General features: G+C 42.4%; 1 protein-coding gene across 1 annotated transcript in view; it reads left to right on the top strand.

The window, feature by feature from the left end:
* The window catches only part of VCL (vinculin), a 1,795,541-nt gene extending 1,776,340 nt beyond the window's left edge, over positions 1–19,201 (top strand). The window contains exon 25 of the mRNA XM_044055664.1: positions 18,898–19,201. Within this exon, the coding sequence (XP_043911599.1) occupies positions 18,898–19,044 (147 nt within the window). The 3' untranslated portion in view covers positions 19,045–19,201. The remainder of the gene's footprint in view (positions 1–18,897) is intronic.
* The last annotated feature ends 6,642 nt before the right edge of the window (positions 19,202–25,843 follow it).

Here is a 25,843-nt window from a genome sequence, read left to right on the forward strand (position 1 = left end):
ACTCTCGAGCTTTTAGAGTGGCCGAGTCGGAGCCGAGGTTGGCTCCGAACCCATCCAGCAAGAAGAAGGCGAGAAGAAGACAACTAACATGGAACGTTATGGTAAGAACATAACTTCTATTTTCCTCCCAGGGGCCTCTAATGTCACATTTAACCTGATCCAGGACAAAGAAACAAAATTTATATCCCTCACATACCTTGGAATGTCTAAACAATGCATTTGTCTCTTTCCCCTTTTTTATGTCGTATATGTGTTCATATATTCTTTTCTTTAAAGTCCTCTCAGTCTTACCCACATAGACGGAAAAACATTGTACACAAATGGCGAAATATACCAAACCTCTGGAGTCACAGTTAAAATACCCCTTACTAGTTAACCAACATCCCCTACTCTCCAAATAAATTTTCTCCGTATTCATTATGAATTCACATTGTCTACATTTCCCACACCTAAAGGTCCCTGTTTTTTCTTTGCTATTCCTTTCTCCTTTTCTATACAAGTCGTTTTTTGTCTCTAATATGCCTTTAACACTAATGGAATTTTTAAAAACAACCTTAGGTATCCTTTGAGGGAGTCCATCCAAGTCCGTAAGGGAGCCAAATCTCTCTCATTGTTTTTGGAATATTGTTTTAATATTTCTATTCAAAGCGTTATATTCTAATATAAGGGCCTTTTGAAAATTCTCTCCTATATTTGCACTCTTCTCATTATTATTATTTACTCCTTCTCTTTCTCCTAGGATGGGCCTAAATGTGTCTATTCTCCCTCTTTCCACTTCCATTCTTAAATTCCTAATGAACTTCCTAGGGTATTCTCTTGCCAAAAACATTCCTTCTAATAGGTCACATTCTTTTGTAAAATCATCATTATTGCTGGTCATTCTTGACCCTCTGACAAACTGTCCTTTCACCAGGTTTTTCTTACAATAAATTGGATGTGCACTATTAAAGTGTAAAAAGGAGTTTACATTGGTGGGTTTCCTATAAACTCTAGTTTCCAAAGTATTATTTATTTTTAGGACCTCTATATCCAAATATTGGATGTTTTTTCCTGAATTTGTGGATGTAAATCTAAGAAAATCAGTTGTTCCCCCTATATATTCTATAAATTCTTTCAATATATCTTAACCCCCAGTCCAAAAAATTATGTCATCTAAGAACCTTTTATATAACTTCCAATACTTTACAAACTTGGAATTGAAGATGTACTTTTCTTCCCAATTTGCTAGTACCAGATTTGCAAAAGTAGGTGCACAGGCCGCACCCATAGCAACTCCTTGTATTTGTTGAAAAAATTCACCATTATATGCCAAAAAATTGTTCTTGTTTTTGTACTTAGATGACTGGCTCCTCACTGCTATCACCAAGGACCAACTAATCCGAGCCAGGGACGAGACACTGTCCTTGTGCACCAGATTTGGAATTACAGTAAATCTAAAAAAATCCGCTTTATCTCCATCGCAGCGTATTGTCTTCTTAGGCTCAGATCTGGACTCAACCACCATGACAGCAAAACGGACTCCAGAAAGGATAGAATCGTTACCCAACCAAGTCAGACTTCTGCTGACCAAAGACAAAGTACAAGCCAGAACAGTTCAAGTCCTAGGTACTATGGCATCCACCATTCTTTTAGTTCCCCTAGCCCGTCTACATGAGTGCTTTAGTGGATTGCTCCTTACTGGCCTCGTCAATTCTGGTTCCCCTTCCTGTAGTCTTATTTCTTGGAGGAACCATGGATTCTGGAACCATCTCCAGACCTCCTGTTTCACCAATTGGGACAGTTCCATCCTACCATCCAGACCCTGAAATTGACAGCATGGCTGCTCCAGTTCCACAAATAGCCAGGTGTTTATCCCTTTCTCCTACTGTAAAACACATCCTCATTTCCTCCCACCAGAAAATTATACTCCAGCAAATGGAAAAGGTTTTCCATGTGGGTGGAAAAACAAGGCATAGATCCCTACTCAGCTCACATAGAGTCTATTATGTCCTTCTTCGCATCTATTTTTCAAGAAGGAGCTGCAGCTGCTACCATCAGAGTTCAGTTGGCTGCCATCTCAAATTATCTTTTTGGGAACATGGGGAAACTATTATGTCCCACTTTTTATGTAAAACCTTTTTGAAAGGAGTCCTACTTCTCAGACCTCCAATTAGGCAACCTCCAGAGCCCTGGGACTTAAACGTAGTTCTTACCTCATTGATTTCTCCACCGTTCGAATAGTCTCCTTCATCCGACTTGAAATTGTTGTCTTGGAAGACATTGTTCTTAGTAGCTATAACATCTGCTAGGAGGGTTTCAGAATTGCAAGCTCTAACCATTCGACCTCCATATATTATTTTCCATAAGGACAGAGTTTCCCTAAGGAGTAATCCTTCTTTCCTTCCTAAGGTGTGCTCAGAACATAATCTAAACACAACTATTAAATTACCAGTATTCTTCCCCAGTTATGGTAATAAATCAGAATACAGACTGCATCAATTAGATGTCCATAGAATCCTCCGATTTTACCTGCACAGGACTAAAGATTTTAGGAAATCGGATCAATTGTTTGTTTTATTCTCAGAGGAAAAAAAGGTTTTTCTGCCTAAATGGCTTTCAGACTGCATTTCATTTTCTTACAAAAGTGTTGGGAAACAATTACCTGCTAAGGTAAGAGGCCATTCAACTAAAGCAGTATCGGCTTCATATGTCTTCAAATCCAAACTCCCAATTGATACCATTTGTGCAGCAGCTACATGGGCAAGACCTCCTACTTTTGTCACTCATTATAAATTAGATTTGTCCTCCAGGGACAGGTCATCCTTTGGGTCCACTGTGCTGAAGTCTCTCTCTGCTTTAGCCACCCGGGAAAAAGGTGCTGGGGACGCTGTCCCATCCAGCAAGAATTGCAGCGAGATAGGACTGTATAACATAAAGAAGTTATGTACTTACCATAACGTTCCATGTTTGTAGTCCATCTCGCCTACATTCTTGCGTCCCACCCTCCTTCCCCCTTCCTTTATCCTCGAGGAACTTGGTGGATTATCCTTTTGCTACCTGACCTTGTGATAGTTGTCTGTCCATATGCTATGGATAGTAAAACAAAATCTTTTTGTTTATATGTACATAGTTATTGTTAGAATAATCACTATTATGTATTTAGTTACTTTCTTGCAAACGATCTGGGGAATTGCTGTGGTGCACCATGGGATAGGGGATAGCCTCAAGACAGTAAAAGTTCACAAGCTTTAGTATCGGCTGAGACAGAGCCAAGGTTCGGCTCCGAACCCATCCAGCAAGAATGTAGGTGAGATGGACTACAAACATGGAATGTTATGTTAAGTACATAACTTCTTTGTTTGGGCCTTTGCCCTCCCTCTATTTATAACCTTGTCCAGATTTTTTGCTCTGAGTTGTTGAGAGGTATGGTAGTAGTAGCAACAAGCGTAAGTATCATCTGTTTGAAACACTAGAAATCCTTTAATATCCTTATAGCATTACTTAACTTTCATTGCTTTGTTGTCCAGCCTTTGGGAACAGGTCTTCACTTACCTAGGCTCCATACTTGATCCTGTCTTATTTAGCGTCTTTATTAACAACTTTCATTCCACTCTCCCACAATGCTCAGTAATTCAGTATGCTGACGACTCTACAATAATATGCACTGCAAATTCCAGCTCTGAACTCCAGCAAATCACCCAGAATGCCATCACTTCTACTGAATCTTAGATGCTTAACAACCATCTTGCCCTAAATCCGTAAAAAAACTAAACTAGTAATTTTACTCCTAAGAAAACCACTACCATAGATTAAAAAAAAAAAAAAAAAAAAACTCTGCACTATACAAGCCCAAGACAATACCGCTATAGAAGTTGTCCCCCACACTAAATTACTAGGCATTATTATAGATGAAAATCTTAACTTTAACCTACACGTAAACAATAACATCATAAAAACACACCAAAAGCTTGGTATGCTCTACAGGCACCAACACTTTCTTAGACTCTCTACTAGACAAACCCTTGCAACCACCTTTTTATTACCCTATCTCCTGTATGGTGCCCCTCTCCTCACTAATATCCAAAATTCTACAAAATCCAAACTTTGATATGTGTTACAACAGAATAGCCAAATTTGCCACCAAGCCAAATTCTCGTCCCACCACTGTAACTCACTGAAACAGTTAGGCTGGCTGGAACTCCCCCACCATCTCTCATTCACCCAACTTAACTACAGCACACAAAATAATCTACAGACTGTCCTGCTCTCTGAACTCTACTTGCCAAATACCAACACAGCAGGCAACTAAGATTTGAAAATCATCTACTAAAAGTAGAAAGCCTAATCCCACCTTACCTGCTGGTCAACTCCTCTATTCCTTCGCTATCGCTAAACTAAGGAGCTCACTTCCTCCTTCTGTAAGAAACACTAGCAGCACCACCACCTTTAAACAAGTACTGAAAAATCATCTCAACCCTTCCGGGCTCTGTACCTGCTCTATAACAACCCTTCCTGGCTCTGTACCTGCTCTATAACAACCCTTCCTGGCTCTGTACCTGCTCTATAACAACACTTCCTGGCTCTGTACCTGCTCTATAACAACCCTTCCTGGCTCTGTACCTGCTCTATAACAACACTTCCTGGCTCTGTACCTGCTCTATAACCTAAGCTCTTCCTGGCTCTGTACCTGCTCTATAACAACACTTCATGGCTCTGTACCTGCTCTATAACCTAAGCTCTTCCTGGCTCTGTACCTGCTCTATAACAACCCAAGCTCTTCCTGGCTCTGTACCTGCTGTATAACAACCCTTCCTGGCTCTGTACCTGCTGTATAACAACCCTTCCTGGCTATGTTCCTGCTGTATAACCTAAGCTCTTCCTGGCTCTGTACCTGCTGTATAACAACCCTTCCTGGTTATGTTCCTGCTGTATAACAACCCTTCCTCGCTCTGTACCTGCTGTATAACAACCCTTCCTGGCTATGTTCCTGCTCTATAACCTAAGCTCTTCCTGGCTCTGTACCTGCTCTATAACAACCCTTCCTGGCTCTGTACCTGCTGTATAACAACCCTTCCTGGCTATGTTCCTGCTGTATAACCTAAGCTCTTCCTGGCTCTGTACCTGCTGTATAACAACCCTTCCTGGCTATGTTCCTGCTGTATAACAACCCTTCCTCGCTCTGTACCTGCTGTATAACAATCCTTCCTGGCTATGTTCCTGCTCTATAACCTAAGCTCTTCCTGGCTCTGTACCTGCTGTATAACAACCCTTCCTGGCTCTGTACCTGCTCTATAACCTAAGCTCTTCCTGGCTCTGTACCTGCTCTATAACAACCCAAGCTCTTCCTGGCTCTGTACCTGCTCTATAACAACCCTTCCTGGCTCTGTACCTGCTGTATAATAACCCTCCCTGGCTGTGTACCTGCTCTATAACAACCCTTCCTGGCTATGTTCCTGCTGTATAACAACCCTTCCTGGCTCTGTACCTGCTCTATAACAACCCTTCCTGGCTCTGTACCTGCTCTATAACAACCCTTCCTGGGTCTGTACCTGCTCTATAACAACCCCTCCTGGCTATATTCCTGCTCTATAACCTAAGCTCTTCCTTCTTGTATGATAACTAAACTCCTGTGCTTTTTGCTACTGATGATATTTTCTCCACATTTATTTTTTCATCACTTGCTGATACTAGTTCAATAATGCTGATTAATATATCCCTGTTTATACCTCTCTGATTGAATTCATCTGGCAACCAACTAAATTCCTGCTTTTATGTATATATTCTGTATACATTACTGTAATCAAACCAACTAAATTCCTGCTTGTATGTATATATTCTGTAAAGATTACTGTAATCACTGTGTGTAATTTATTTTATTATTTTACATTTGTTGACCAGGCTAGTCTATCTGGATATATGTCCATTTTCAGTAGAGGCCCGGGGAGATAAGCTCCAACTAAGAATGATTAATATATTAATTGTTTAACATGACATGTAGAGTGCATGTACAGAAGTTGTTTTACAGATAATTACATAACGTTTCAACAGTTGAATACATTAACTTATTACAGATAAGTTTTTTTTTTTTTTTTTTTTTTAACATGCAGATTTAGGATAGAATATGAACTGATATGTACAAGTCCTTGATAGTACAAGTAGTATATGCTCATTTGGGATAGAATAGGAACTGATATGTACAAGTCCTTGATAGTACAAGTAGTATATGCTCATTTAGGATAGACTAGGAACTGATATGTACAAGTCCTTGATAGTACAGGTAGTAGATGCTCATTTAGGATAGAATAGGAACTGATATGTACAAGTCCTTGATAGTACAGATAGTAGATGCTCCTTTAGGATAGAATAGGAACTGATATGTACAAGTCCTTGAATAGTACAGGTAGTGGATGCTCCTTTAGGATAGAATAGGAACTGATATGTACCAGTCCTTGATAGTACAGGTAGTAGATGCTCATTTAGGATAGAATAGGAACTGATATGTACAAGTCCTTGATAGTACAGATAGTAGATGCTCCTTTAGGATAGAATAGGAACTGATATGTACAATTCCTTGAATAGTACAGGTAGTGGATGCTCATTTAGGATAGACTAGGAACTGATATGTACCAGTCCTTGATAGTACAGGTAGTAGATGCTCCTTTAGGATAGACTAGGAACTGATATGTACAAGTCCTTGATAGTACAGGTAGTAGATGCTCATTTAGGATAGACTAGGAACTGTTATGTACCGGTCCTTGATAGTACAGGTAATAGATGCTGATTTAGGATAGACTAGGAACTGATATGTACCAGTCCTTGATAGTACAGGTAGTAGATGCTCATTTAGGATAGAATAGGAACTGATATGTACAAGTCCTTGAATAGTACAGGTAGTGGATGCTCATTTAGGATAGAATAGGAAGTGATATGTACCAGTCCTTGAATAGTACAAGTAGTAGATGCTCATTTAGGATAGAATAGGAACTGATATGTACCAGTCCTTGATAGTACAGGTAGTAGATGCTCATTTAGGATAGACTAGGAACTGATATGTACAAGTCCTTGATAGTACAGGTAATAGATGCTCATTTACGATAGACTAGGAACTGATATGTACCAGTCCTTGATAGTACAGGTAGTAGATGCTCATTTAGGATAGAATAGGAACTGATATGTACCAGTCCTTGATAGTACAGATAGTAGATGCTCATTTAGGATAGAATAGGAACGGATATGTACAAGTCCTTGAATAGTACAAGTAGTAGATGCTCATTTAGGATAGACTAGGAACTGATGTGTACAAGTCCTTAATAGTACAGGTAGTATATGCTCATTTAGGATAGACTAGGAACTGATATGTACAAGTCCTTGAATAGTACAAGTAGTAGATGCTCATTTAGGATAGAATAGGAACGGATATGTACAAGTCCTTGAATAGTACAAGTAGTAGATGCTCATTTAGGATAGACTAGGAACTGATGTGTACCAGTCCTTGATAGTACAGGTAGTATATGCTCATTTAGGATAGAATAGGAACGGATATGTACAAGTCCTTGAATAGTACAAGTAGTAGATGCTCATTTAGGATAGACTAGGAACTGATATGTACCAGTCCTTGATAGTACAGATAGTAGATGCTCATTTAGGATAGAATAGGAACGGATATGTACAAGTCCTTGAATAGTACAAGTAGTAGATGCTCATTTAGGATTGACTAGGAACTGATGTGTACCAGTCCTTGATAGTACAGGTAGTATATGCTCATTTAGGATAGACTAGGAACTGATGTGTACCAGTCCTTGATAGTACAGGTAATAGATGCTCATTTACGATAGACTAGGAACTGATATGTACCAGTCCTTGATAGTACAGGTAGTAGATGCTCATTTAGGATAGAATAGGAACTGATATGTACCAGTCCTTGATAGTACAGATAGTAGATGCTCATTTAGGATAGAATAGGAACGGATATGTACAAGTCCTTGAATAGTACAAGTAGTAGATGCTCATTTAGGATAGACTAGGAACTGATGTGTACAAGTCCTTAATAGTACAGGTAGTAGATGCTCATTTAGGATAGAAATAGTAACCAAAGCCATAGATGAGGGAAAGGTAGTCCACACAGCTTACCTGGACCGCGCAAAGGCCTTCAACACAATACCCCACTCTGGCATCATAAACAAGCTTACCTACTTACATATTAACCCATATGTCACAAGATGGGTTGCAAACTGGCTCAGGGATAGAACTCACATGGTCAGAGTCACGGGTGCCATGTCCGACTATAAACCGGTTGCAAGTGGCGTCCCACAGAGCTCAATCCTGGGACCCCTCTTGTTTGGTATATACTTCTCTGAGGTACAGGCAAACACGGGAGGATTATGGTTTACCAAGTTCGCAGATGATTGCAAACTGGGAGCCATAATCAACTCACCGGCTGACATAAGCGTCCTCCAGAAGGGCCTTACGGAGACAGATACTTGGTGTCAGAACCATGGCCTCAAGCTAAATGCCAAAAAGTGCATAGTCATCCCATTTGGGGAAAAACAAAGTGCCCACAAACTACCACATAGGAGGTAATCCAATAAGTACAGAAGAAGTAATTAGAGATCTGGGGACCCAAGTAGATAGCAACCTCACCTTTGACAATCACATTGTCAAAGTGGTTAGAAAAACCTTCTTATATAGCTTACCTAATCACAAAAGTGTTTACGTCTAGATCAAGAGAGGTCATTGTGCCCCTCTACTCATCATTCATCAGGCCCATAATTGAGTACAGTGCCCCATTTGGGATGTACCTTACCCGACACCTGCAACAGCTGGAGAGACCTCAAAAATACCTCACCAAGAGGATCGTAGGCCTCAAATAGATGCCCTATGCAGCTCGACTAAAACTCCAGCTCTACTCAGTTGCCTACCGCCTACTCGGAGGCGATTTCTGCCTGACATACAAGGCCATGTCTAACCCAGAATTGTTGGACATGCTCCACCTCAAGAAAACCCAATCTATCAGAGCTACATGCTCCAGGGATCTAAACCTTAGCACAACAATAAATAGGACATGGGCTAGATTCATATCCCAAAGGCTTCCCTCGTTCTGGAATAGAATACCAGTCCATGTTAGGCAGAGCCCCTCACTGACCCACTTCAAGAGAAATCTTGATGAGTGGATGGGAAATCGTAAATTTACTCCCCGGATCACTTCTATGGTCCTGCTGGACAGAGGCTCAGGAATATAGACTATAAGGGAGGCGAAAGCCAACACATTCTGGCTAGGCTTGTAAATGCCCTGGGGCAGATAGCCTAGAACCTACCTATGAACCTATAGGAATTGATATGTACAAATCCTTGATAGTACAGGTAGTAGATGCTCATTTAGGATAGAAAAGGAACTGATATGTACAAGTCCTTGATAGTACAAGTAGTATATGCTCATTTAGGATAGAATAGGAACTGATTTGTACAAGTCCTTGATAGTACAAGTAGTAGATGCTCATTTAGGATAGAAAAGGAACTGATGTGTACAAGTCCTTGATAGTACAGGTAGTAGATGCTCCTTTAGGATAGAATAGGAACTGATATGTACAAGTCCTTGGTAGTACAGGTAGTAGATGCTCCTTTAGGATAGAATAGGAACTGATATGTACCAGTCCTTGATAGTACAGATAGTAGATGCTCATTTAGGATAGAATAGGAACTGATGTGTACAAGTCCTTGATAGTACAGATAGTAGATGCTCATTTAGGATAGAATAGGAACTGATGTGTACAAGTCCTTGATAGTACAAGTAGTAGATGCTCCTTTAGGATAGACTAGGAACTGATATGTACCAGTCCTTGATAGTACAGGTAGTAGATGCTCCTTTAGGATAGACTAGGAACTGATGTGTACAAGTCCTTGATAGTACAGGTAGTAGATGCTCATTTAGGATAGAATAGGAACTGATATGTACCAGTCCTTGATAGTACAGGTAGTAGATGCTCATTTAGGATAGACTAGGAACTGATATGTACCAGTCCTTGATAGTACAGGTAGTAGATGCTCATTTAGGATAGACTAGGAACTGATGTGTACAAGTCCTTGATAGTACAGATAGTAGATGCTCATTTAGGATAGAATAGGAACTGATATGTACCAGTCCTTGATAGTACAGGTAGTAGATGCTCATTTAGGATAGAATAGGAACTGATATGTACCGGTCCTTGATAGTACAGGTAGTAGATGCTCATTTAGGATAGAATAGGAACTGATATGTACCAGTCCTTGATAGTACAGGTAGTAGATGCTGATTTAGGATAGACTAGGAACTGATATGTACCAGTCCTTGATAGTACAGGTAGTAGATGCTGATTTAGGATAGACTAGGAACTGATATGTACCAGTCCTTGATAGTACAGGTAGTAGATGCTGATTTAGGATAGACTAGGAACTGATATGTACCAGTCCTTGATAGTACAGGTAGTAGATGCTCATTTAGGATAGACTAGGAACTGATATGTACCAGTCCTTGATAGTACAGGTAGTAGATGCTCATTTAGGATAGAATAGGAACTGATGTGTACCAGTCCTTGATAGTACAGATAGTAGATGCTGATTTAGGATAGACTAGGAACTGATATGTACCAGTCCTTGATAGTACAGGTAGTAGATGCTCATTTAGGATAGAATAGGAACTGATATGTACCAGTCCTTGATAGTACAGGTAGTAGATGAGTAGTAGGTCATCAGAGGATGATAACAATGATATTTTGGATTAGTCTGGGTTTGTACAGGGGCACAACCAGTGTATATTCAGGTAAAGTTTCAATTTTTGTTTGAATAGTGGTAATGAGGGCAGTGATGTCCGTTCATTTGGAAGTTGGTTCCAGTTTTTTCCAACAGCATTAGAGAACAAAGAGCTACCAGCAGTATTGTTGGCTTTACTTGTGGATATTAGTAATTTATTAGATGAGCGTAATGTCTTAAGGTTTTTATATGGGGTAAAAAGGCTTGAAAGTATTGGAGTTTTAGTTGGTTGAAAGAGGATTTTTGTGAGCAATGGAGAGTTGGTTATAATGGAGCTGATTCTGTAGCTCTAGCTAAGCCTAGTTGTTTCAGATTATGACAGAGGAGGCTGTGGCAAATCTGGCAATGCTATTATAAGTGTTTGACAGCTTGTTACGGTTGCTTTTTGTCAGATTTGTGTATATGGATGAAGCATAGAGAAGTGTGGAGATTAAATGGGTATGGGCAATAGAAGTTCTGGCTTGTGGAGTAAGGAATGGTTTAATCCTATAAAGGGAGCCCAGTTTCCTATTAACAGTTTTAATAGTGTTGTTAATGTGAGATGTTAAGTTGTCAATCTCGCCTTCATTCTTGCTGGATGGGTTCGGAGCCGATCCTCGGCTTCGACTCGGCACTTGCTAAGCTCGAGAGCTAATTTTACCAGCTCGAGGCAACCCTATATCCCATGATGCAAGGCGGAGATTACCCAGATCTCGTTTGCCGCTAACGAGGGGCCTTCTTTTACCAGCTCTAGGTAAGTGAACAGTTTTTGAGACTTTTCGTCTACCCCCCTTTAAATTTATATATATATATTTGTGTTTTGTTAACTAATGACTTACTTTAGCCCTATTCCCGTCAGTGTTCCCTTTTTTTGAGTAAATTATTCCCTTTTCCCTAGTTAGGCCTTAGGCCTTCCCCTCCCTAAATTTTTTCCTGTCAGGGATTGTTTGTGTATGACTGTGTGTTATCCCTGTTTATTTTAAATTGTTGGACTGAGTGTTTTTGTGTGTGTGTGTGTGTGTGTGTGTGTGTGTTACTGTTGTGTTTCCTCGACACAGTTATGTCGAAGGACACTAAGGTCTCAGGCTTCAAGAAGTGTGACTCATGCTGTCAGAAGATGTCTCTGACAGACGGTCACACTTCTTGTGTTTATTGCCTGGGACCTTCACACCTGCAGGACTCTTGTGCTATCTGTCATGCTTTCAGCCCAAGAGTCCTGCAGGAGCGAAAAAATAAGCTGATATTAAGGGGCTTATTAAAGCCCGAGAGCTCCCCGACTAAGTCGGTGCCGGGGAAGCCCTCGAAACCTGTTAAGCATTAGGCTCAGACTTCCAAGCCGTCGGCTTCAGGTTCATCCTCACCAGGTTCGAGATCGGCTCCGGCCGGAGCCGATCCTTCCATACCAGTCTCAGTATCGGCTCCATCCGGCGCCGATACTGTCAAATCCAGACACTCAGTGTTGGCTCCGGCTGGAGTCGACGTATCTTTGGCTCCATTGATCTCAAAAAAGAGATCTCGAGCTCATTCAGTGGAATCTATACATTCGGCTCCAAGATCACCCTTGCTCTCAGAGCGGAGCCATCGGAGCCGTTCTTCTCGGTCATCCAGGCTATCTGATCACGACCTCGAGAGAGTGGTGAGTAGACTATTAAAGTCTCAGGCATTGGCCCAAATACTCCATAGCCCATCTCAACAGACGGTAGCTATCTCACATCCACCGAACATTCCTCCTTCAACTCTCTTACAGAGCTCGGAACCGGCACCGTTGTGACTTCGGAGCCGATACCACCCCTTTCGGCTCAGTCATCCTCTGCTCCGATTTCCTCCTTGAGACCTTCATTGGAGGAATCTGGGCATCTGGTGTCTCTCGTTGGCTCCGAGGGGGCGAGTGGCATCGGACCCTTGTCCGACCCAATTCTCCCTCTCGGAGCTTCGGCATTGGTGCGCTCGGCCCCGACATCTTCCTCGGAGCCTTCCCCCTCAGTGAGGCCTGGGGTTCCTATCTCTTCGGAGCGGGAACTTTCTGGTCTCTCTGATGGGGGAGCCTTCGAGGTGATGAGGAGTGTACTAGCCCCTGGGCTTAGTCAACGGACAGTTCCATCAGCTCCTCCCACTACAGTGCCTGCTGACGTCTCTTCCCACTCTCTTGCTCCCGGACCCAGAGATCCAACGCCTCAGGTTTCCCCATTGGGAATATCTTCCTCTTCCGAGGCTTCTCCTGATCCATCAGGGGAACCCCCGCGTAAGAGGACATGTAAGAGGAAACATCTTGACTCCCCTGAGTCTACTACATCAGATACTGACTTGGATGAGTCGGAGGGATCCCCAAGGTCCTCCTCTGAGGATGTCTCATTTTCAGACATCCTTGAAATCCTTAAGCAGAGGGGGAACTGGCCCTCCCTTAATCCTTCCGAGGACAAGTCAGTATACCTGGAGGCGTTCGGATCTCGACCCTCCACCTCCTGGGTGTCTCCGCCTTTCGACCCTCTCATGGAGGTAGTGGCTCGGAAGGTGTGGATGGCTCGATTCGTGGAACCTATCCCTAGGAGACCTTCAAAATTTATTACGGCCCCACAAGATAGACAATATTTAACAAAGGGTGTCCCAGTTGATGCCATGGTGGTGGCTGCTGCCACCAAGAAGGAATTAGCTGATCCTTCAGTACCTGTCCATCCTCCTAACAAGGATTCTAGGACTATGGACAGGTACAGTAAGCGGATTTTTTCTTCAGCGACTTTTGCCATGAGATCGCTGAACTACTTATGCCACTTCACCCGCCTTCAAAGAGATGTTCTTAAAGAATTGGGAGAAGTTTTACAGGATCCGTCAGCTGCTGGGTCTCAGGATAAGATTAGCTCACAGCTAGGAATCCTTAACTCCATTGCTAACTCCTCCATGCGGCTCATTTCTTATGCAGCCGATGGAGCGAGTAGGGCCGCAGGCACAGGAGTGGCTTTAAGGCGTCAGTCCTGGATGCGGCTTTGTAATTTTGCAGACCCCTTCAAGGTGTCTTTCACAAACTCCCCTTTGATGGCTCGACCTTGTTCGGTCCTCAAGTGAAAGACACTTTGACTAGATGCGAACAAGATGGCAAGACTCTTTCTGCCGTAGGAGTCCGTTTCTCCACTCCTTCTAGACCTTACCCCAAAGGACAGAAGGGAGGGAAAATGTGGTTCCGCAAATCTCAAGGAGTCACGCCTGACGAAGTCAGTTTACCCCAGAGGCAGAGGGGGTAACAATAATAGACACCGCCCTAGGGGCAGAGGTGGTCCGCAGAATCAGGGTAGCAGAGAGCCTCTTTCTGACAAACCCTTCCAGCATCCCTGAGATGTTGCCCGATTGTCCGCCTTCGGAGGCAGTCGGGGGAAAATTATCGCTGTACCCAATAGCCTGGCTTTCCCTTTCTCAAGACAAATGGGTACAGTCAATTATATCCGAGGGTTACAAAATTCCCTTTATTCAAACCCCAATTCAACAAAAGGGAACCCTTCCAGGCGTTCCACCGGTCTAAGGGAACTAGCAGTACTAGAAATATCAAAACTGCTAGTAAAAAAAGCCATCCAGCCAGTCCCAGCGGACCAAATAGGATCCGGAATCTACTCAAGGTTCTTTTTAGTTCCAAAAAGGACAGGGGACTGGAGACCAATATTAGATCTGAGCAAACTCAACAAGTTTGTAAAGAAATCAAGATTCCGGATGGTCACGCTTCAGTCCATTCTGCCCTTTCTGGGCAAGGACAATTGGATGTGCTCGATAGATCTTCAGGATGCGTACTATCACATAAAAATTCACAGACGCTCCAGAAGATTTCTTGGCTTTTGGCTGGGGACCAGTCACTTCCAATTCAGAGCCCTGCCCTTTGGACTCACTACAGCCCCCAGAGTGTTCACCAAATGCATGGCAGTGGTTACGGCTCACCTGAGACATCAAGGATTCCAGGTGTTTCCATATCTAGACGACTGGCTCCTCACTGCCACCACCAGGCATCAGCTTCTCCAAGCCAGAAATTACACCATTCACACTTGCAGAGGGCTAGGAATTTCTATAAATTTCGAAAAATCTGCCTTGTCAATCTATTACTTTTATAGGCGCAAGATTGGACACTATACAACTTTCAGCAAGGTTAACAGACCAAATGGACATTCAAAGACACGTCCAGGTGATTCTTTTCAGCAACAAAATTCAGGCCAGATTTGCTCTGAAAGTACTGGGTCTTATGGCGGCCGCCATAACACTTCTTCCCCTCGTCCGCTTTTACATGCGTCTTCTACAATGGATGCTATTCACTCAGTGGTCTTTACAACAACTTCCCATGCGTCACGAGATCATAGTAACTCCAACTTGCAAAAGACATCTGACTTGGTGGATATCGTCCCCTCAAATCCATCAAGGCAGACCATTTGTTCCTCTTGCCCCAGTTGCCACGGTTACATCGGATGCCTCCCTGATCGGGTGGGGGGGGCATTATCAGGGCAGAATGGTCCATGGCACTTGGCAACCTTTTGAGTACCATCTGCACATAAATGTTCTGGAGATGAGAGCAGTGCTTTTAACGTTGCAAGCCCTCAATGACTCTCTTCCCCTGGGAACTATTGCAGTCCAAACGGACAATATGTCCGTAGTGTGGTATATAAACAAACAGGGCGGAACCAAGTCCTATCCACGGTGTCAAGAGGCTCTCAGACTTTGGCAATGGGCAATCTCCTCTCACCGGTTTCTGATAGCAACGCACATCCCCGGGAAATCCAACATCATAGCGGACAGATTGAGCAGAGCTATTCTCATGCCTCACGAGTGGTCTCTCAAACAGTCAGTGATGGAAGAGATTTTTCAGAAGTGGGGCCTTCCTTGCTGCGACCTTTTTGCTACACTTCTAAACAGCAAATGCCCAGACTTCTTCTCTCTCTTCCCCCTTCCAGGCCATCCCCCCAGAGACGCTCTAACCGAAGATTGGCCCCGGGGACTTCTTTATGCCTTTCCCCCTTTTCCGTTGATTCTCATTGCCCCTTATTGGCCTCGACAGATATGGTTTCCATTCCTACATCATTACCTCTTGGTACAGCCATGGCATCTGGACCCGGTTCCAGATCTTCTGACCCACCAGTCGGGTCAACTGCACCAATCCATACCTTCTGTCAACCTAACTGCTTGGTTGCTCCACTTCCATCCTTAGCCAGGCTTCCTATGATTTCTAATCCTGTATGGGATATCATAGTAGCTTCCCTAAAATCTTCTACCAGAAAGATCTACACTAGTAAATGGCGACGTTTCTCTTTCTGGGCAAAAGCTAGGAACATAGACCCCTATACTGCTCCAATTCATTCGGTATTGGACTTCCTATCTGACATTTTTCATTCAGGATCCTCTTCTTCCACAGTGAAAGTTCAACTGGCAGCCATTTCAAATTTTCATATAGGCTTTTGGACCACAACATTATGTCACATAAACTTTGCAAGGCATTCCTTCGAGGTATCTTTTATTGAAACCTCCGATTAGAGACCCCCACCACAGTGGGATCTAAATTTAATTTTAACATCCTTGATTCTTCCCCGTTCGAACCTGCAGCTGCCTGTTCTTTGAAATTGCTTTCTTGGAAGACACTTTTCTAGTTGCCATTACTTCTGCCAGGAGAGTATCTGAGCTTCATGCTCTCTGTATTCGCCCTCCTATCTAATATTCCACAAAGACAGGGTATCTCTAAGGACTAATCCGTCTTTCTTACCAAAGGTGGCATCGCAGACTAACCTAAATCAATCCATTGATCTTCCAGTATTTTTCCCGAATTATTCTGATAAAGCTGAACAAAAGTTACATTATCTCGATGTTCACCGCCAGCTCAGATATTATCTGGACAAGACAAAAATTTTTAGGAAATCTGATCAACTATTTCTGTCCTATGCAGAGAACAGGAAAGGCCTTCCAGTTTCTAAGGTAACTTTATCTAGGTGGCTGTCTTCTGTGATCACTTACATTTATCAGCTCAGAGGCAGAGAGTTGGTTTCTAACCCAAAAGCCCATTCTACCAGAGCTCTAGCTACATCTACAGCCTTTCAAGCTAGACTTCCAATAGACACTATTTGTGCAGCAGCCACATGGGCCTCTCCTCATACCTTTGTTTCACATTACAAATTAGATTCTGTCTCCAGAGACAGAGCGAATTTTGGTTCCACCGTTCTCAAGAGTCTGTTACATTGAGCCACCCAGGATAGAGGTGCTAGGGATGCGGTCCCATCCAGCAAGAATGAAGGCGAGATTGACAACTTAACATTTAGAAGTTATGTACCTACCATAACATTCCATGTTCGTTGTCTTCTCTCGCCTTCTTTCTTGCGTCCCGCCCTCCATCCCCCTAGCCTGGTCAGACGGGGAAGATTATACTTCTTCTATTAAGAGGTTATTACCTTTTTCTAGCTGTTCAACTCCTAGTGTCACTAGATTACGTTGATCCTTTCTAGAGGGTTCTGATGTTATTTAGTATCCTTATTTTCTTCCTCCTCTTCAGTTGGAAGAAAATATTGCTATTTCTTTAGCTACCAAACAAGATCTGGGTAATCTCCGCCTTGCATCATGGGATATAGGGTTGCCTCGAGGTGGTAAAATTAGCTCTCGAGCTTAGCAAGTGCCGAGTCGGAGCCGAGGATCGGCTCCAAACCCATCCATCAAGAAAGAAGGCGAGAGAAGACAACTAACATGGAACGTTATGGTAGGTACATAACTTCTAATTTCATAGGTAAGGTTGTTATCTATTGTTATTCCTAGAAGTTTAGTTGTTAGATCTGGAGATATAAGAGTACCATTATTAGAATGGATGGAGAGGTCTATTGGGGTGGATTTGCGGGTGGGTGTGAAGAGTAAAAGTTTTGTCTTTTTGGGGTTCAGGAGGAGGCAGCATTGTAAAAACCAGTTTTCTACTATGGTAAACATTTTCTGGGTTAAGGACTGAAGTTCAGATGAAAAAGTAGCTGAGCAGATTATTGTAAAATCATCTGCATATTGAATACAGGTAGCTTGAGTAATAGCTAGGTGAAGGTCATTTATATAAATTGGGAATAGAAAGGGGGCCAAGAATAGAGCCCTGGGGGACTCCCAGGGTAACAGGGAGATGGGGAAGATAGGTTGTTGTCCCAAAGCACAGCCTGTTGTCTGTTATTTAGGTAAGATTGGTACCATTGTATAGCCAGAGTGTCAAGAGAAAGAGATTTTAATACATTGATAAGTAAGTGGTGGTTAACCATGTCAAAAGCTTTTGAGAGGTTGATAGAGAGTGCTGAGGAGAGAATGTTATTTTTGTTATGATTTATGCCATCAGAGAAGGATAAGAGAGCAGTGGTAGTACTATGGAATGGCCTAAAGCCATGCTGACACTTTGCAAGTAGATTGTTTTGCAGTAAGTGGTCTAGTAATTGTCTATGGATGCATCTTTCCATTATTTTAGCCAAAGAAGAAAGTAATGCTATTGGAAGGTAGTTTGAATGTTCGTTAGAGTTGCCACCCTTGTGTAGGGGTATAATGTGGGAGATCTTCAGATGGTAGGGATGTTTCTCTCTTTTATGGTTCTATTTATCAGGATTGATATAGGATAGTCCATGGCTTTGGCTTTGGAACACTGTTTCTACTTCTGTACCAATTATTGTTTAATTTTTTTTTTTCTGCATCACTGTTCTTGTCGGAGCATTTCTCTTCGGGCCTCCGCTGAAAATGGGCTCTTTTATGTCTAGTGGGCTTTCACAGTAAACAAATGCAATAACATAAAATTAAAACTTGTGCATTCTCTCCCTCATACACATGCGTACAACTGAAAAGCGTATGCTTTCGGTTTCTCGCTGCATTTCTTTGAAACTAGGCAGACCTTATCTCCTCAAGAAAAACTGTAGTTACAGTGTACAGTGCACTCCCGTGCTTTTCAGCAAGAAAATACATCACTTTTACTAGTCGCAGACATCATGATATGCAAAAATAATCTGTCCTGTTAGAAAAATCTTTTGCACTTTTTTTTAAGTGCAAAGCCTTCCTAGTGAAATTGTCATTTAGCAGTGCAGTTCAGCCATGATGAAGCTTCTTTGATTGCCAGTGTGTAAACTTGATTTTATACAGAATACAACATACAACTTGAGTGTTTTTTTTCCCCTATTTAACACTCTCTCTTTCACATAGGCAACAGAAATGCTTGTTCACAACGCCCAGAATCTTATGCAGTCTGTGAAGGAAACTGTGAGAGAAGCGGAGGCAGCATCAATCAAGATCAGAACAGATGCGGGATTCACACTACGCTGGGTGAGGAAAACCCCATGGTACCAGTGAAGGATCCAAGCTTTTAGTGGGCAAAACAAGTCCATTCATTGCTCTGAACAAGAAGAGAAAACTGTAAAGTGGAGTGTGAACTGTGCTGTAAAAAATGGTTTCATTCTGCATACCTGCACCAGTTAATAAACATGCGTAGAAGAACTATCTTCAGAAATCAAGTTTCATATTTAAAATAGGCTGTTTGGTGTTTTCTTATTCACCATGGCTTCACTAAAGAAAAAAAAAACTCTTCTGTTATGCTTATGAAGGTTTATATAATATTTATATAGCTTGTTTACAGCCATTTCTTCACCGTGTATTTTCTGTTCCAATTATTTACCCAAGAACATGTATGAATTTTAGCCTAGGGCTTAATGTGACGGTACACTAGGTTTAAAAAGAAAGGTTTCAGATGCAGCTTGTGGGGGCAGTCCCTTCTGGCAGCTCGAGGAGATTCAGTCTTCCGTTAGTTCTTACTACAGCATGTGGGTGTTGCAGGCCAAAACAAAATGGAGGAAAACTACAAGTCCTGTTAGTCCGCAGTTTATTTCTGAGTAGCTGTTGTAAATATCCAGGCAGTTGGAGAACTGCAGTTTATTACAAATGTCCAGATGTTTCACATACTTGAGAGGTCTTGCATCAGATTGCTATTAAAACTTTGTCTCTGCCAACTAATCTGGCTTAGATGAAGCAAATAAAAAAGGATATAGCCTCTGTTTTGGTGGCAACCACTATTTTAAAGTGACACTGTACAAAGTACAGACTCTTTTATGCAATGTTGCCTTCTAAATGCCTAATGTTGCCTGAAGCAGCAGTGCAACCAAAAGTGCTATCTGAAGTGTTTTTTTCTGTGGTTCTTAGGACTGACAGTATTATTCATCTTGTCAGGTGAATGCTTCCTGTGCATTTCACTGTGTTTATCTTGCCTGATTCGCAGTGTAATCAGACCTCCAGTTTTAATTTTTTGCATTAAAAATGCAAAGAATTTGAACATTTACAAATGTCCACAGTAGCTGAAAAATGTTGTCAGCCAAATACAGTTAGAAGACTTAATATTATGTAGGACTTAATGTTGGTAACATAGGCAATTTTTGCAACACTGCTGCTTTAAGTTGCACCAACACTGTGTTTTAGTTATTTTTTTCTTGATTGTAGCACAGGTGTAGATTATATCTGTGTTTTGCACAAAATAATTGATATCATGTAATAAAAATGCCTTGTATATTTCATGGTGAATTCAGACATGATGCCAAAGATTATTCCCCCCTCTTTTGTCTATTGGATTATTTGAAAAGTCTTTTCCATTTCCTGCATTACGTATCAGCAGAAGTTTGAGCACTTTTTCTGTAAGCTTCTGTTACATTTTTATAGGAGCCAAACCATACACTCTACATCTTTTGCAGTTTTTGTAAACACTATTCAGTCAAGTCATCTGTTCTGAAATGAAAAACGCATGGTTTTGGTTAAAAAATTCACAAAATATTAAGGGCACTTGTATCATGTTTATATATCATAGTGTCTCTTGTAAATGCTATCTTCAATTATTTCTAATGTATCACAGTTAAACCATTAAAAATGTCAACTTGTATAAAAAATTTTGAACTATAAGTATTTGTAATTCTCTGAGCTGGATGTATGTGTTTGAAAGCCATCATAATTCTGATCATTTTGATAACTGTGTTATCTCTTAACTTCACTGTTCTACAATGAGGCAGTCTTTTATAGAACTAAGAAATGGTTTCTGCAATGCATATAGCACTGTGAAATGCTGAAGTGAATATATTGCACTGTGATTTACTGGGTCTGTAACAGTATAATCTCTACATGACTTCATGCTTGAAAAGTACACTTTAGTTAGGCAAACCATTCTGTCTTAGTTGACTAATGGCATATATGTGGAGATGAATACTAAAGCAGCTGTTACAGAGCAAAATGTATTTATAGTTATTCCCCTTGAAAAGTGCATTTATTAAAAGATGACAGCAGCCAGGTTTAAGACTCAGATTGCTGAATCCCAAAATGTGGCACCTGAATGACCAAAAATCCAGACTTAACATTACAGTAAGTCAGAGATTGCCATTTCTCAGAATATTCCATTTTCTCCAATGTATCTCAGAGTTGATGTATGTAAGCTTGCAACTGTTCCGGATAAAAACAAGTTGCTTGTTAAAAAAAAAAAAGACATCCCTATGGTTTCAAGTGTTCAAAAGTAATAAATTAAAACCTTTACACTTCAGTATCCCTAGTCACTATAGACAACATACACTACTAGAAGCAAAGAATTTGCCTGTTTTTGAAAAGGCTGAAGCATATTTGAAGTCAGTGTCACTTGAAATGAGTGCCCAGTTAATTCATTGGGGGGGGGCTCTTATGTATTGATTCAGGATTGGCTGCCTCCAGTATGCAACTGCAATACCTGCGTGTGGATGTCTAGTAAAAGGTGGATTGACCTGCTTTCTGTGTTCCATTGAAAGTCATACCAAGCCAAACTGTTGGTATTTAAGCCTTTTGTCTGTGCAGTACTTCTGCAGCATAGTGAATATGGGCAATCTCGATGAGCTGCCCAGTGCGTTACAGGATGGATTCTAGGACTGCTCTTTGGTTGCATAATCTTGATAATCTTGTATGTCTATATTTATTCTGCAGAGGAAGGATGTGAGTAGTGAGTGATACTGATGTCCTTCATGGATGCATCTGCAGTCATAACAAGTGGGTTGTCCTGTCGTCAGGCAGCCCTGCAGTCGGCCGGATTCCAAAGTCCGGGTCCGGCTTCGGCTGATGTCGCACTCCACCCGACGTCATCTCTGCTGGTCTTCGGGTATAAAAGCATCACCCGACGCCATTTTCCTCAGTCTTTCTTGCCGTGGCGCCGAAGCAGAAGCTGTTCGCAAGTGCGGTCGGTCGGATCCAGAGATTACTTCTACCGAATACTACTTGGAAGACTTCTAAAGCTAAGTACCCCGTTGGGGACTCTTTCTTGCCTCAGCCGATGTCAGAAAAAGTTAACAATTGTTTAACCTGTGGGAAACAAATACCTCATAAAGATTTCCACTCTTACTGTCTGCCTTGTTTAGGCCCAGCCCACGCGTAGCAGCCTGTTCGGCCTGTGCCTCTTTCAACCGACGAGCGCTTAGGCGTCGGTCGGAGTTTGCAGAACAGTTTTTCGGTACTGATTTTGCGTACATTATGCCGGATCCTCCGACTACCCAATCTTCAAAAGCAAAGATAAAGACCGACACTCGCGGTCCGCGGTTTCGGCGAAACCACGGCAAGGCAAACCGCGAGTGTCTCGGTTTCGGCGCCAACCGGGTAAACTGCTCAAAGTACAGCTGTAACCATTCTTACAACTGAGGCCCTGCTACAATTCTTGAATCGACCTCGAAATTTTACCCACTACGGTGGTTGACTTATCAGACACCATCCCTTGGATGTCTCTACCCCAGCACGTGGTGCTGCTAGGCCTCAGCAGCCATGTCCATTAAGGCCTTCGCCAGGGCTAAAGCAGCCAAGACTACTAAATCAGTGCCTGTTAAACCCACCACATCCAGGCCCTCTTCTAGTTCTCAAATGCTTTCTTTGGCAGAAGATTTAATTTCTTTAATTAGAGGATCTCAATCTCACCCAGACAGGGCCTCTCAGCGCCCAGAGAAGAGACCTAGGGCAGAGCCCCTGAGCCAGTGTCTTCTGATGATTCTGCTGATGAATCAGACATAACTGACCAGCCTGAGGCTCCCTTCTCCAATTTTGAAGAATCTGATGCTGAAGAATCCATTCCAGCTGCTTCCCCACCAGAAGAATTCTCCTTTGGGGAAACCTTGCATGCCATGCGTGAACAGTTCCAATGGCAGCAACAGGATTTTTCAGACTCCAGCAAAAGACTTAGGACCTTTCTGCACCTCCCACAGCACAGGCCCTTAGCTATACCTCCTGTTCTCTCTGTGGTGGATGATGCTTTCAATGATGTTTGCTCCGCTCCAGATTCTTTACCCCAGCCCTGCCAAACCAGACAGATTTTACAGGGTGCCAGATACTCATCACCACCTTTACAAGGCCCCTCTTGCAGACCCAGAAACTATATCCCAGGGTCCCAAGGCAGTAGCCGCAACCACAGCTAAAACCCTATTCCTTCTGAAAGGGAAGCAAGGTCACTAGACAGATGGGGTAAAAGGTCTACACTTCAGCTACTCTCTCAGCTAGAGCTTTAAACTGTCAGTTTCACATGATACAATACCAAGAGTTTATGCTTGATCAGTTAACTAAAAAGCTAACTACTGATGAATCTCTTGATAAGAAATATGTATTAGAGATGGTAAATAACATACAACAGGTTAGCAACCATTCCTTAAAATGTGGCTATGATGCACTGGAGGCTTCATTTAGATCAGCCATGACAGGCACAGTGATAAGAAGACATGCATGGCTAAAGGAACAAGCTTTACGGATCATGTTAAAGCTAAGTTGCTAGATGCTCCTATGGACAAGACAAGTTTGTTTGGTACACCTGCCCAGCAGGTTATGAAGAAAATGGAAGAAAAGGCAAAATCTGTTCAAACTGTTAAAGATTTCCTGCAGGTTCAACCCCTAAGGTTTAGCAGGAACTGGCCTGCCAAAAATTGGTCCTTTCCTGACTCCACAAAATTTCAAAGGGCCAGGAATAGCCGTTCCCGAGGCAGAAACCAACCCAGAGGAGGTGCCTACAGAGGGCGACAGTGGCAAGGTCACAACAGAGGCACAGACACAGCCACTGCCACTACAGCAGCACAACCACAGTGACTTAATCCTAAATCCGCCTACCAGGGAACAAATAGCAGCTCCTCTAGGCGGAAAGTTAACCTTATTTTCAAAGAACTGGCACTACATAACAAAAGACAAGTGGATTTTACAAACCATAGATCAAGGTTACGGTTTCACTTCCACACTTTACCAGTCAAAGAGGAATGCCAAATCTACCTCCAAATCAAAAACAGAGGCTCTACAGATAATGGAGTTAGCAAACATGAGAGCTGTGGAAAGAGTGCCAACAGCAGAACAAGGAAAGGGTTCTACTCCAGACTATTCCTAGTTCCAAGAAAGGAAAAAGTTGGAGACCAATTCTCGACCTGTCCACCTTAAATACATACATCATTGTCCCAAAATTCAAAATGCTGACCCTACAGCAACTTCTTCCCATGCTGGGCAAGGAGTCTTGGCTGGTAACTCTAGATCTCAAGGAGGCATACCTGCACGTCCCAATTCGACCAATCTGCAGAAGATACCTCAGATTTCTTGCAGGATCAGAGCACTATCAATTCTCAGCATTGCCCTTTGGCTTATCTACTGCGCCCAGAGTATTCACAAAATGCCTGGCATCAGTAATCGCCCATTGCAGACTACAGGGAATTCAAATTTACCCATACCTAGGCGACTGCCTGCTACAAGGGGACAACAAAAGCAAGCTGACAACAGATTTACAAAGGGTCATTTACTTGCTACAAGGACTGGGATACACAGTCAATTTACTAAAGTCAAGGCTGATACCATCCCAAACAAGGACATTCTTGGGCGCGGAATTGGACACAGTACAACAAATGGCATTCCTGACTACAGAAAAACAAAAAGAACTTCCTCTTTACTTCTTGGCACTAACAAAACTGAACAAGTTAACAGCAAGAAAATTTCTACAGACCTTGGGCTTCATGGCATCATGCATAATCTTGGTCCCATTTGCCAGACTACATATGAGGAAACTACAGTGGTACCTAAAGAATTTATGGTCCCAACACAGACACAGTCTAGAAACAGAAATCCCACTAATTCCATGCTTAAAACAGGAGTTCCTATGGTGGGCTCAGGCATGCCAGTCAAACCCAGGCCTGCCCTTCCGCAGATGTCAACCAAGCCAGACCATCACAACAGGCGCTTCAGACCTAGGATGGGGGCCCACATGCTGGACAAATGCGTGCAAGGATTGTGGACACAGGATCAACTTCACCTGCACATCAATCTAAAAGAAATGCTGGCAGTAAAACTGGCAATCCAAAAGTTCAAACCATTCCTCAAAGAGGGCCAGTTGATGATAAGGACAGACAACACCACAGTCCTGTGGTACATGAACAAACAGGGAGGCACTCATTCATACCCCTATGCAGAATGACCTTGGAGCTGTGGACCCTGGCACTCAGCTACAACATTCAGTTACAGGCAATATTTGTACGGGAAAGACAATACTCTAGCAGACATACTAAGCAGAACCACGGATGCCCACGAATGGAAACTGCACCCGGCCATCTTCAAGAGCATGTCAAAGAAATGGGGAATGCCACAGATAGACCTATTAGCATCACCTCTCAATCACCAGCTCAAAAAATTCTGCACAAGGACATTCCACCCACTAGCATGGAAAGTGGACTCACTCTCCTTCAACTGGAAAGGCCTAACAGCATATGCATTCCCTCCTCTTCCTTTGATACACAAGGTACTACTAAAAATCAAGGAAGAGCGTCCAAGGATAATCCTGATAGCCCCAAACTGGCCAAGACAACACTGGTACCCACTTCTGAAGAGCATGTCTCGGAACAACATGTGGCCAATACCCCTGATGCCTTTGATGTTAACTCAGAACAACTACAGCATCATACATCCAAACCTAAAAATGCTGCAACTGACTGCATGGAACATCACATAGCAGCAGCTAATCCAGAACTTTCCCAAAGAGTTAAAGACATTATTCTTGAAGCACGCAGACCTTCAACAAGAAAGAACTATGCTGGAAAATGGAAAAGGTTTGTCATTTGGAGTACCGAAAGAGGAAAAGATGTGTCAAACATAGATATGCCTA

The sequence above is a fragment of the Protopterus annectens genome, chromosome 14.part0, assembly GCF_019279795.1.
Source record: "Protopterus annectens isolate FY-2018-M chromosome 14.part0, PAN1.0, whole genome shotgun sequence".
NCBI classification, from domain to species: Eukaryota; Metazoa; Chordata; order Ceratodontiformes; family Protopteridae; genus Protopterus; species Protopterus annectens.